The sequence below is a fragment of the Bison bison genome, unplaced genomic scaffold, assembly GCF_000754665.1.
Source record: "Bison bison bison isolate TAMUID 2011002044 unplaced genomic scaffold, Bison_UMD1.0 scf7180017864473, whole genome shotgun sequence".
In the NCBI taxonomy this organism is placed as follows: Eukaryota; Metazoa; Chordata; class Mammalia; order Artiodactyla; family Bovidae; genus Bison; species Bison bison.
The window spans coordinates 11,816,352-11,828,795 of NW_011495034.1; the positions used below are offsets into that span (position 1 = coordinate 11,816,352).

General features: G+C 37.0%; 1 protein-coding gene across 5 annotated transcripts in view; it reads left to right on the forward strand.

Annotated features, from left to right (window-relative positions):
• Positions 1-12,444, forward strand: part of FAM184A (family with sequence similarity 184, member A) — a 72,721-nt gene that overhangs the window by 36,487 nt on the left and 23,790 nt on the right. For 3 of the 5 annotated variants that reach the window (XM_010861796.1, XM_010861793.1, XM_010861795.1), the window contains exons 9-10: positions 3,331-3,372; positions 11,710-11,922. In XM_010861796.1, coding sequence (XP_010860098.1) covers positions 3,331-3,372; positions 11,710-11,922 — 255 coding nt within the window. The remainder of the gene's footprint in view (positions 1-3,330; positions 3,373-11,709; positions 11,923-12,444) is intronic. The other 2 variants (XM_010861797.1, XM_010861794.1) reach the window with 1 other exon arrangement.

Genomic DNA, 12,444 nt, shown 5'->3' on the forward strand with positions numbered 1-12,444 from the left:
ATCCCTAGTCTTTCCCATTCTGTTGTTTTCCTCTATTTCTTTGCATTGATCATTGAGGAAGGCTTTCTTATCTCTCCTTGCTATTCTTGGGAACTCTGCATTCAGATGTTTATATATTTCCTTTTCTCCTTTGCTTTTTGCTTCTCTTCTTTTCACAGCTATTTGTAAGGCCTCCCCAGACAGTAATTTTGCTTTTTTGCATTTCTTTTCTATGGGAATGGTCTTGATCCCTGTCTCCTGTACAATGTCACAAACCTCATTCCATAGTTCATCAGGCACTCTATCTATCAGATCTAGGCCCTTAAATCTATTTCTCACTTCCACTGTATAATCATAAGGGATTTGATTTAGGTCATACCTGAATGGTATGTAGAATACTTGTAGAATACTTGCCAAACAATACATTTGCATATAGATTTTTAGTTCATCCAGTATTCTCTCAAACTTTTACTGGGGGGAATCTCAGCCCATTTTGTGTTTTAAATACCATCTATAGGTCATGCATGCTCAGTTGCTCAGTCGTGTCCAACTTTTTGTGACCCCATGGACTGCAGCCCTCCAGGCTCCTCTCTCCATGGGGATTCATCAGGCAAGACTACTGGAGTGGGTAGCCATTTCCTCTGCCAGAGTATCTTCCCGACCCAAGGATCGAACCCAGGTCTCCTGTGTCTCCTGCATTGGCAGGCGGATTCTTTGCCCTCAGCCTCCAAGGAAGCCCAGTCTGTATAGTTCAGTGACTTCCAGTTAAATCCAAGTTAAATCTCCAGCCGTTGTCTTCACCCAAACTCAGTCACTTGATTATCTAATAGACATCTCAGACTTAGCATGTATGGCTCAAAAGTATTGATTCTCAATCCCTATCCCATCGTCTTCACTTCCTTGCACTTTTTGCTCAGAACAAAAACTGAAGAGTCATCCTTGCTTTCTCTCTTTTCTGATCTCTCATGTAATCTCAATCCTGTTTATTCTATCTCCGAAACAAATCCCAGTTCCACCTGCTTCTGTCTCTCTTAGCAAATACTAATCCAAGCCACCATATAATAGCCTTCTGTTTAGCTCCCACAATTTCACTTTTCCCCTCACAAACTTGAAGTAATCTTTTATGATGTAAATCAGATCGTGCCATCTTCCTGCTTAAAATTCTTTCAGGGGTCCCCAGTGAATTAAGGCTCTTTAGTCCCTGGTGGCGCAGCAGTAAAGAATCTGCCTACAATGCAGGAGACTCAGGTTCGATCCCTGGCTTGGGAAGATCCCCAGGAGAAGGCAATGGCAACCCACTCCAGTATTCTTGCCTGGGAAATCCCATGGACAGAGGAGCCTGGTGGGTTACAGTCCATGAAGTCGTAAAGTGTCAGATATGACTTAGCAACTAAACAACAGATATGTCCTATTTCACTTCAGCCTGACACACCCCGCCCCACACACCCAGTCATTCCAGCTCACTGACACCTTAGGGTCTTTGAGCTAATCCTTCTGCCTGTTCACTCTTTCCCCCCAATTATCTCATTTTGTGGCTGACTTCTTCACTAAGTTTAAATGACACTTTTTTCCAAAGATCTTTTTTTACCATCAACGCAATATCACCTCTAGTCACTTCCTTATCACATCAACCTTTTAAAATCCTATTTATCATGAACTTTTTCTTACTTTTTAATTTATGTATGTTTGTTCAGTATGCTGTTCAGTTCTCTATATCACTCTGTACTTCCTAGAATATAACAGTACTCTAATAATTCTTTAAACAAAACAATGTTACTTCATTGATGTACTCACCAGTAAGGGTATTGTGACCCATCACCACTGCCGTGCCTCTTCTAATTGCTGTCGCCAGGTCTGTGCTGTAAGTCACCCCAGCTCACAGCTTGTGGACCAGGACTTTTGGTTTAGATATTTCCATGGCCCTCAGCAATATGAGGACAGAGGTAGTGACCATATGAGTTTAGATTCCAGATGTTCAAATATACTTCTCTCACAGAAGATCTAGAATTCCTATTGAAGAACCTCTGATCTGTAATATTGGTCTAATTTATCAGTTAGTTCAGGAATCCTAAATAACATACATACTTTTTTTGTCTGATGATACTTTAAAGAATGAAAAAATTATTTCATAAGTAAATGACGTTCATTTTAGATTAACTTCTAGTACGAGGATATCAGTTCAGTGAAATATAAAAAGGTTAAAAAAAAAAACTAAAAAAACCCTTGGATTTTCATAAACTTTGTGAACTCTGGAGAACTATCTCATTAGTATATAAAGAATATTATGAGTAGAAGAAAGAATAAAATAAAATTCAAAGTATGAGAGTTTAAACTGCAAAGTTATAGAATGATCAAACAGAAAGTTAATAATTTTTCTTATTTTTTTCAGCTCTGTGAACTATAACCTAAATTAGTCTTAGGGTATTAGTAAATAATTGTTTACCAAATAAAAGCTATCTTTAGTTTGTAAACATTAAGGAATATTCACATTATGGGGGAAAAGATAATTATATTCCATCTGAAAATTTGATTAATGTCCACAGTAAAAGCCACTTTGCAGGAACTTTCCTATATTAGTAATATAAATTTAAAATAACTACTTTGTATCCTTGGAAGGCAAAAAATGAGGCAATTGAAAATTAAATCACATTTTCCCCATATTTAGGGGAGGGAGAGCATGTTTTTCCAGTGGTTTATCACTCAGCATTTCAGTGAACTAAAAAATGAACGCAGGTCATATATAATTTTATCAAATACAGTCTAGGAAATAGGGTTGAAAAGATAAAAAGGCATCATTTCTTCCTTTCCCCTGAACTTTTACGCTAAACCAGATTATTATTCAATCTTTACATTTTCAGTGATTATCTCATATTTATTTTTAGCCCTCAAATTATGTAGTCAGTGAAGTGAGTGTTTCAGTTCTCATCTGCTCATTTCTCACAAGAGAAATCCTTCTAGGACCTACTCCAGTGCTGAGTGGAATGCTTTGAGGCATTATATTATAGATTTCTGGAAGGAATTTAGAACGGTAATATTCCTTCCAGGCGCTTCAGTAACCACGGTCTTTTAAACTGACCTCTGGTTTACCTGTACTGTCCTTTGGTGTCTTCCAGAGGTAAGTCTGCAAGCCCGTAAGCCTCAGACACTGTTTTAAAGGACTACAGATAATGTAGACTGCGTGTCATAAAAAGTTCTTTTTGTCTGATTTCTTTTTCAGAACTGTTTTCAACTTACTTGTTTCTTGAGCATATTATAATTAACGTTCTATGTCTTACTGTCCCTTTTTGTCCCTCTTTCTTTCACTTAGTCGATTTCTGAATGTTTCCCTTTATTCCTGTGATCTTTTCATAGCGGCACTCTCTGGGGGAAGCTTTGCATAAATCTATCAACAATGTAAGTGAGCGGCACTTACACTTTGTACACAGGGCATGTTGCACTTTTGGTTTTGCATCAACATCATCACCGCTTGAAAGCTTTGACTTGTGATATTAAAAAATACACTTTTTGGCCTGGGTAAGATATGTTGTATATGAGTAGCAAAGCTTCTAGCCTTCAGCCTTTCGTTTGCGTGTGTGCACACGCCTATCACACACGGTATTGATAAGCATGCGTTTTATTTTAAAGCCAAGCAAGATTTTACTTCTCAGATATAAAATTCATTATTTTAATATTTGCATTGATAGCTATAGTAATATTTTGAAAAACCGTCAACTTGTTGACTCTAATAAAAAATGGAAATAAATGTAAATGTATTTCTTCTTTTGTTAGTTTGTTTTTTAAAAGAGTAGAATCAATTGACTTCTTAAGAGTATCAGATAGTTGTGCAGGTTCATAGATTCAGAATGTATTTTACATTTTAATGTTACAATTATTAAAAGATTTAAAGCAAAATGGAGTAAATCCCTTTCCAAAGAATTGGCAGTGCTATTCTTTTACTTATACATACTCAAAAATTCAGATACTAAGCTTCAAAGTAATATTGCGTTTAAACGATAATTAAAATTTTTTTCTTTTCATGTGAAGAGAAAAATGAGATTTATTTTCACATCGAACTCGTGCCCAACTTGTTCTTTAAAATAAGTTAGCAGAGAGGTAAGCATCTTTGAATATTTTTCTTGATCTCCTAGGGCAGAGGTCAGCAAGCTTTTTCTGCAAAAGACCAGACAATAAATATTTCTAGCTTTGTGGGTCATGCAGTGTCTGTGACACCCACTGGCCTCTGTCATATGGAAGTGCCCATGGGCAATAGAAACAGACTCCAATGTGCCAGTTCCTGACCTAGAGGAATCAAATCTTGAGTCTAGAGTGGTCCTGCGAAATTTTTATATTTCAAAACTGTGTCTTCCTACCTCCTTAATTTCTTTCTACTGTACAAGAAAATTTTTATCTGTTCTTTATGTTCAACTTTACTGTCTATATGAAAATTAGAAATACATGAATACATTTAATGCCATTTTCTTTAATGTGTTTTAAAGTGGTACTCAATGTTGGCGAACTAAGGCTACATTTAGAATTTTTTTTAATAATCACATAGAGCATAGTAAGAATTTGGGCATGGTTGCTGTATCAATCCAGACTTTCTGACATGCATACTAATTGGGATAGAAATAACGCCAAATAAGATATGATTGATTATTGTCAAAAATTGTTTGAGTTGTACTTCAAAATATGTGTGACAACACAGTCACTTTCCCCTAAAGAGTTATAAATGAAAAGGTGTTCATTAAAATAAAAACAATTTTATTTAATTTAAATGTATTAGTAATTGAATGAGAATGCCTTGATTTATCTCCTACAAAATAAGCAAGAGAGGTCAGTAACACAATGAAATCCCCATTAATTAGTTCTCTTTTGTAACATCATAGTCACTGAGGATGAACTGTTCACTCAGACATCTCCCAAACAAGATGTGACCTTGTCAGTATCATTCAGCCAAGTGAGAGCTACCCACCCCCTCCACACACTGTTTAGCCAGCCTTCCATGCAAGAAGTTTCCACTATATGCTGTCTTGTTCTAAGAGAACAAGTAATCGTTGATGCCTCTGTTCTTTATTTTTCAACTAAGAATGAGCGGATGACTGGAAATATTCCAAAAATATCTTAAGGGCATTAAGTAGGCATTACTGTGGTTCTCAATCAATAAACTCAGTTTACAGGTCTTCTTGGAAAATACCAGAAAATTATGGATGATTCAGTATTTTCCTGAATGGTCATAATTTCAGAAGCTTAAGTTGACTTTTCTTAGCCAGGCCCTTCAAAAATAGCAAATTAGAGGTTAAAAAGGAAAACGATAGAAAGAATTAAAATATTCAAACAGTTTCAAACATTTTACTTGAGCATTTATATAAATTGTTGACATAGTAATAAATTATTCTACTGTCCTCTACTAGGCCTATAGAGGTTTTTAATGTTGCTTTATATATTTGAAAGTATTGAACTGAATATTAATATCATGTGGTTTAGACTTTCTAATAATTTATATTGACCTTCGGAGAAGGCAATGGCACCCCACTCCAGTACTCTTGCCTGGAAAATCCCATGGACGGAGGAGCCTGGTCGGCTGCAATGCATGGGTTCGCGAAGAGTCGGACACGACTGCGCAACTTCACTTTCACTTTTCACTTTCATGCACTGGAGAAGGAAATGGCAACCCACTCCAGTGTTCTTGCCTGGAGAATCCCAGGGACGGGGGAGCCTGGTGGGCTGCCGTCTCTGGGGTCGCACAGAGTCGGACACGACTGAAGTGACGTCGTCGTAGTCATAGTCGTAGTAGTATGTTGACCTTTCTTGTCAAAATTAACAAGTATTCTGGCTCAACACAATCCACAACTCCGTACCTGTAATTTATTGAAAAATTAAATTGTACTTAAACATCCTATTTTTCAAATTGCTTTTTCTTACTCATTTTTCTTGTTTTCACAAAAATGAATGAACCCTCTCACATGAAGCCTCTACCCTGGAAAGCAAGTCATTTTTAAAAAATCATAATTTATATGACAGCCTTTTTCAAAAACACACAGAATCACTAGATAAATTGTTCACCAGTATCATGATAAATTGACCAAAACTATAGGAGAAAAGGCCGTAGGTAATATTACTTGAAGAAGATAGTTTGTTTTCCTCCTTGATCGCATAAAATGAACTGAGAGCAGAGGACAAGTAAAAGACCAGGGCTTCAAAGACTTATCTGGTCGTTGCCTTACGATTCTCATTAAAGAAGCAGCCAGAGTCTTAGTTTTATGAACTCCAGAGCAGTGGTTCTCAGCTATGACTGCATTAAAGTCATCTGTGAAACTTCAAAAAGAGTGATTCAGCCTTCTGATAGACTCACATGAGTATGTGTTTAGGCCATTTATTTTGGGGTGTTTTGGTACAACATTTGTAATAGCAAAATCAGGTGAGATGATCTGAATTTTCATCAGGAAGGATTAAAGTAATTATAGTGTATTTATACTTTGAATGGTGTCTACTAGGATGAATTTGGCTTTAAGCAGCAGAACACCCAGTTAACAGTGGCTCATGCTGTCAAGATACTTAATGAGGTGCCCAGGTGCTTTGTGTTCTTCTCCTTTGCCATGTTCAATATGTTAGCCTTTGGACCTCAAGTTTGTCATGTCATGGTTGCAACTTGGCTGCTACAGCTCCACCTTTCATGTTCTTGAACAACTGTGCTAACACAGGAGACTCTCCGTTAAGCAGTTTTTTAATCAGGAAATAAAATCTCTCCCCCTCCTCCAAATTCTCCACATACTTCCTTTTAGCTTATTAACTAAGATGGGATGATACAACCTTAGAGTTAGGTTACTGTGACTTTCTTATCCCAGTCGTAAATCACTCCTTGGTGCTGGGAGAGGGGCCTGCCTTCTTGAAGATCGGGATTTTCATTCAGTTCCTGAACAAACTCATGAGTTCAACTCGTTGTGAAGAAAGAAAAAGGGGGAGATGGGCATTTGGGAAAGAAGAAACAGTGCCTGCCATTTGCATTATCTGTAGTCATTGAAAAGAATGGGGGCATTCCTACACATCATGGATTGTATACCCTAGAAATGACCCCATGAAAGGAAAAGCAAACCTCTAAAACCAAACTTGTTCGTCTCCCTAGTAGAGAAATCATTAACCATCATTATGTAAATCCATGAGTATACTCAGCTTGAAGGGAGCTACATATTGTTGAGTGTTTGAAAAACGATAGCGACACCTAAGGATCTTGATACCCTCATGGTTTCATGAAGGAAGTTGATGTTTATTTCTCTGTTTAAGACATAGGGAATGTTTGTTCCAACAGCAGCCCCATGGGTCTCTGTTTCAACTACTTTGGACATTAAGCTCTGGTCTCTTGAGGTGTGCCCTGGGGCCCCCAAGTAATTTTTGTCATATCATGCCAGATGTACACTCTACATGATGAAAGTCATCCATCCACCTGTTTACACATAACATAGTTTAAAAAAAGCAAAAGAAAACAGGACATTAAGAGAGAGAGAAGTCATAAGAGTCTTGGGAGACACATGCCTAAAATAAAACACTGTTAACAATTTGGTGCACTTTCTTCCAGACTGTTATTTGTCATTTATAAATAAATATAGACATATGCAAATGCAAAAAAAAAAAAGAGTCTTGGGGGATACCAAAATGTTAGAATTGATTAACCTTAGGGATTGGGATTTGGTGAGGAAAGGGAAGGAAGCATACTTTCCCTTTCATTTTATAAACTCCTTTATTAAAGAAGTTTTTTTTCACAACGAACACATTACTTTGGTAGTTAGAAATTATGTTAGGTGGTCTTTGCTCAATTCCAGACCTATTTAATCAGAATAGCCAAGGGTCAGTGGCTGGGCAAATACATTTATTAGAATCTACAGAGATGATTCCCATATATAGCCAGGTTTGAGAACCACAGATTACATTTGCTATCTCAGGATATTCTTTGTTCTGAGCATAAGCTATTTGTATATTTTCTGTATTCTTTCATTTCTATAGTAAGATTTCTGTTAGGGGTAAAGAAAACTAGAGTGCATAAAAAACCAAAGGTTGTAAGTAGGACGTACATAGTGAATGACGTATCTCATGTTGACATCCTATCGTATCCAGTACCTCAGATTTGATATTTCAGTTTCTATTTTGAGGGATTTCCACAAACACCATTGCAGAGGTACAGAATCTTTGTGAAACCGCCCTGTTGGAAAGAGGTAAAGCTTTCCCTTCTTCAGAAAAATGTATCTATATGTCTTTAATTTTGTCTTTTTGAAATTTGTACAGCCTTATTTTCAAAAAGATAGTATTTTAAGTGGTAGAGATCACAAGGTAGCAATTACTGTCAGTGAAGTTTGGCTTTTAAAATTATTTGCAAAGTATCTGCAAAGTATTTGCAAAGTGCTTCTTGATTAGTAGAACATATTATTTAATTCATATATAAACTGCTGTGGTGGGAATTTTTTAATTAGGATGAAAATTTTTTCTAAAATATTCTCTTTGGTTCATTTAAAATCAGCAAAATAAAAAGCTTTAAGGTTTAAAATTACAACATATGTGTAGAAACTTACACCATATATTTCATAATTTGAAAATAATTTGAAGCAACTAGTACTGCTTCTCATTTATTCAACAAATGCCTTTCTGTAATACTGTAATGAGAGTATTGATGTAAGTTACCCAGACTATTTAATGCAAAGTCTATCTTTGTTTTATTTTAAATTAATGAAGTTTTATATTAATATGTATTTCCATAAAATGTACTCAACTCTGCTGTTTAAGTTATAGCTATAAAACAGCTCATTTTACATTGCTTTGCTCATTATTTCTGTCTTTAAAGTGCCATATAATTTTCATGCTGAATAAAGGCTGACAATTTAATGCCATCTACTAATTTAATTTTTAAAAGAGCAAAATAAGTTTTGACGCTGCATTGCATGATAAAGGCTTCCTGCTTACAAATAATGTTACTGTTTTGAGCATGAATCCAAAGATTTTTAGATAGCCTTAATATTATTTTCATATGCTTTCAAAATTAAGAATATAAAGTGTCTAAACTAAGTATACTTGAGGACTAAATTGCATGATAATGTCTTTTTGCATATTCTTTATATTTGCTTAAATATAAAGATTAATCATATATTCTAAAATTAAAAATATTACTTTGGAGTTCTTTCAAGGTAAAGTATATTATATTTAAAGTATTTAAGCTGGAGAGGTTTAAAAAGTGTGCTTAGATTTTAAATGTATAACTGTTAACAAAACTGTGGTATTCATTAATTTTAAATGTTGTACTTCTTTATAAATTTCGTCTTTAACTGGTTCAAGTGTGAGTCAAATTATAGTCAAATTAACATATGGGAGCTCTTTTTGATACAGTGACCTTTTGAAATAGTTCAGGAAAAAAAAGCTACACTGCTGTGAACTGATTGGCTTCTTACTAACCTAAATGCACCCTTAATTGGAGGACAGGATCCAGGGCCACCACTAGCCCGTGTGGTGCCTGTGTACAAATCAGAACGCTATGCCACTTTTCTTTGAGTGGACTTGGATGCATCCCAGGGCAGATGGCTTGGTGAGGAGCTTGTTCACTGGGTAAATTCGTCCTCACTTGGCCAGGGGCCTAATAATAGCTTTGATAGGATCAGTCATTATTCTTTATGTAACGAACGTAGTCTTTCCCTAATGTTCTCATATATGTTCTAGTAGGTTGTCACCAGGGACAAGGCAGTCACATGGGTCCCTATTCTGGGTCTGGGACTAGGCTTGAACTTGGGAAGAGAGTGGGTAGGAGCCTTGTCTATTTCAAGAACCAGCTAACTCTACTACTTTACACATTGGGGTTCACAAACACACATTTGATTACCTTTTACCCTTTTTTGATTCTTTTTTCTTTGGAGGTTGTCTTTAGTATTCATTTCATCCTGATTTTCTTTGCACAAAATGGTGAGAAATCACATGACATGGTTTGTTTTGGCCCTCCAGCTCCCACAAGGAAGGCTTAGCTGTTGCTGTGCCTTTCTCCTGCAGTTTTTACGTTCGCGGGGTTTATTTGAGCTGTAAATCGTCAGTGCTACTGCCATTTAGAAGTATATGGAGTTGCGTTGCTCGGGGTCACAGTGTTGCAGTTCACCATGACTCTAAACATGGAAATAACCTCTGAAATCTTAAGCTTATTTGGAAGTTAGTGAGTAGAATTCATGTAACTTTCAATAGGTAAAGTCACTTCTTTGGAAATATGTTAAAACAGATTGAACATGTGTCAGTAGTATCATTTCTCATCAGTACTTGACCCTCTCCACAAAGGCATGTGCTAACCTTTTCTACTAATCCTGATGTATAACCTTGCCCTTGTCCCAAACCCTTCCAGACAGCTGTCACTTACCTGAAGCTCGGTATAGTCTGTGCCTGTTTCCTGCTGCTGGCCTCTGCCCTCTCCTGTCTTCCAGTTCATTCTTTCTCATTTTTCTTTCTCAGTTTACATTGCTGGTGATTCTTCAGCCTATCATTTTCTTTCTCACGTACCTTCATGGTAAGACATGTGAGGCAGCCTATGTCTACCTTCCATCAACCAAAAGAAAGTTTTTTCTTATTTACAGAAAGTCACTTTAAAGTCTTTTCTTTCCATTAGCTTTCTTGGCCACAGAAACAGTTTTTATCTACATATAAACACAGCATCTTATTATTTAATGGGACATATTTGACAACTTTTTATCTGTTTTTTTTAAGTTCCCGTTAACCTCAGACTTGTAGAATATGATTGAGTCATCTAGTTTCAAGTTTATAGTTTTGTTATATGAGAAGAGAAACAGATCAAATAAAATGGTTTCAACAAATGTATATGTGAACACACACACATATATACAGATGCTTATACATATTTTGTGCTTCTTTTGGTTAATGTACTTCTGCATGTATTTTAAAACATACAGAGGCAGTGCGGATGTATTAAGGGTGATGTTTTCAATAGAAGGAACAAATAAGTTCTCCATAGTGAAAGAAAAGTACCTGTCATTATTACAAGGCTGTAACTAGAAGATTGTGAGAGGTTTGTGGTTTTTTAAAAAGCTTGAAGTTCTGCAGATCCTTTTGAATTAAATCAAAATTCAAAAATAAAAATGTTTTTTACACAAGAATTCTAAATTCTAAATTGATAAACTGTTTAAAGAGTACTTCTTTAATGCTCAAATAGTTTTAGCTGGCTTTCATTGAGCAGTTAATCTTTGTACATGGCAGGAACTATTCCGAGTAAACTATGTGTAGAAATGCTCTTTTCTGTCACGTGGCCTGGTGAGGTGTTGACCGAAGCAAGTGGCAGAGCTAAGATTTTAACTCAGAGCCCACAGCCTTAAACAGTCCTGTGGCTCAGCAGTAAAGAATCTGCCTGCAATGCAAGAGTCACAGGAAATGCGGGTTCAATCCCTGGGTCTGGAAGATCCCCTGAAGGAGGGCATGGCATCCCACTCCAGTATTCTTGCCTAGAGAGTCCCATGGACAGAGGAGCCTGAAGGGCTACAGTCTGTGAGGTTGCAGGGTCAGACACGACCCAAAGCGACTGAGCACACATGCACTGAAAACAGAATAAAAGTGGTAATACCTTAAGATTAGCCATCTAGGATATACTATAAGACATTTTAAGTGGGCACTTTAAGGCAGTTATTTTGCAGTTGCTAATATCTTCAAAATGCCTTTTCCCCCTAAATAGGCACTGTGTGAAATAGTCCTTGTATTTATTCCTCTTTGTGTGCCCTCCTGTGGCAGATTTCCCTCCTGAAACAGAATCTGGAGATGCAGCTTTCCCAGTCTCAGACCTCTCTGCAGCAACTGCAAGCCCAGTTTACACAGGAGCGACAGCGACTGACACAAGAGCTCGAAGAATTAGAGGAGCAGCATCAACAGAGACATAAATCTTTAAAAGAAGCACACGTCCTTGCATTTCAAACCATGGAAGAAGAAAAGGAAAAGGAACAAAGAGTAAGTTTTAGGTGACATACGTTCAAATGTAACCCAACAGCCTGATCACTGTTAACCTTACGATTCTAAAGAATTTATTTTTTGCTCCAAGAAAGTATGTATTGCTTTATTTCAATGTGTTTTCTAGGCTATGACTTCTTGTAGGGGTCACAGTGATTAAACACATACACTAATTGTACACTGTAGGGCTTCCCTGATAGCTCAGTTGGTAAAGAATCTGCCTGCAATTCAGGAGACCCTGGTTTGATTCCTGGGTAGGGAAGATCTGCTGGAGAAGGGATAGGCTACCCACTCCAGTATTCCCGGGCTTCCCTTGTGGCTCAGCTGGTAAAGAATCCACCTGCAGTGTGGGAGACCTAGGTTCGATCCCTGGGTTGGGAAGATCCCCTGGAAAAGGGACAGGCTACCCACTCCAGTATCCTGGGCCTGGAGTATTCCATGGGGTTGCAAAGAGTCAGACAGGACTGAAGGACTTTCAGTTTCCCTTTAACTGTACACTGTAGCAGACATATGTTATTTCTG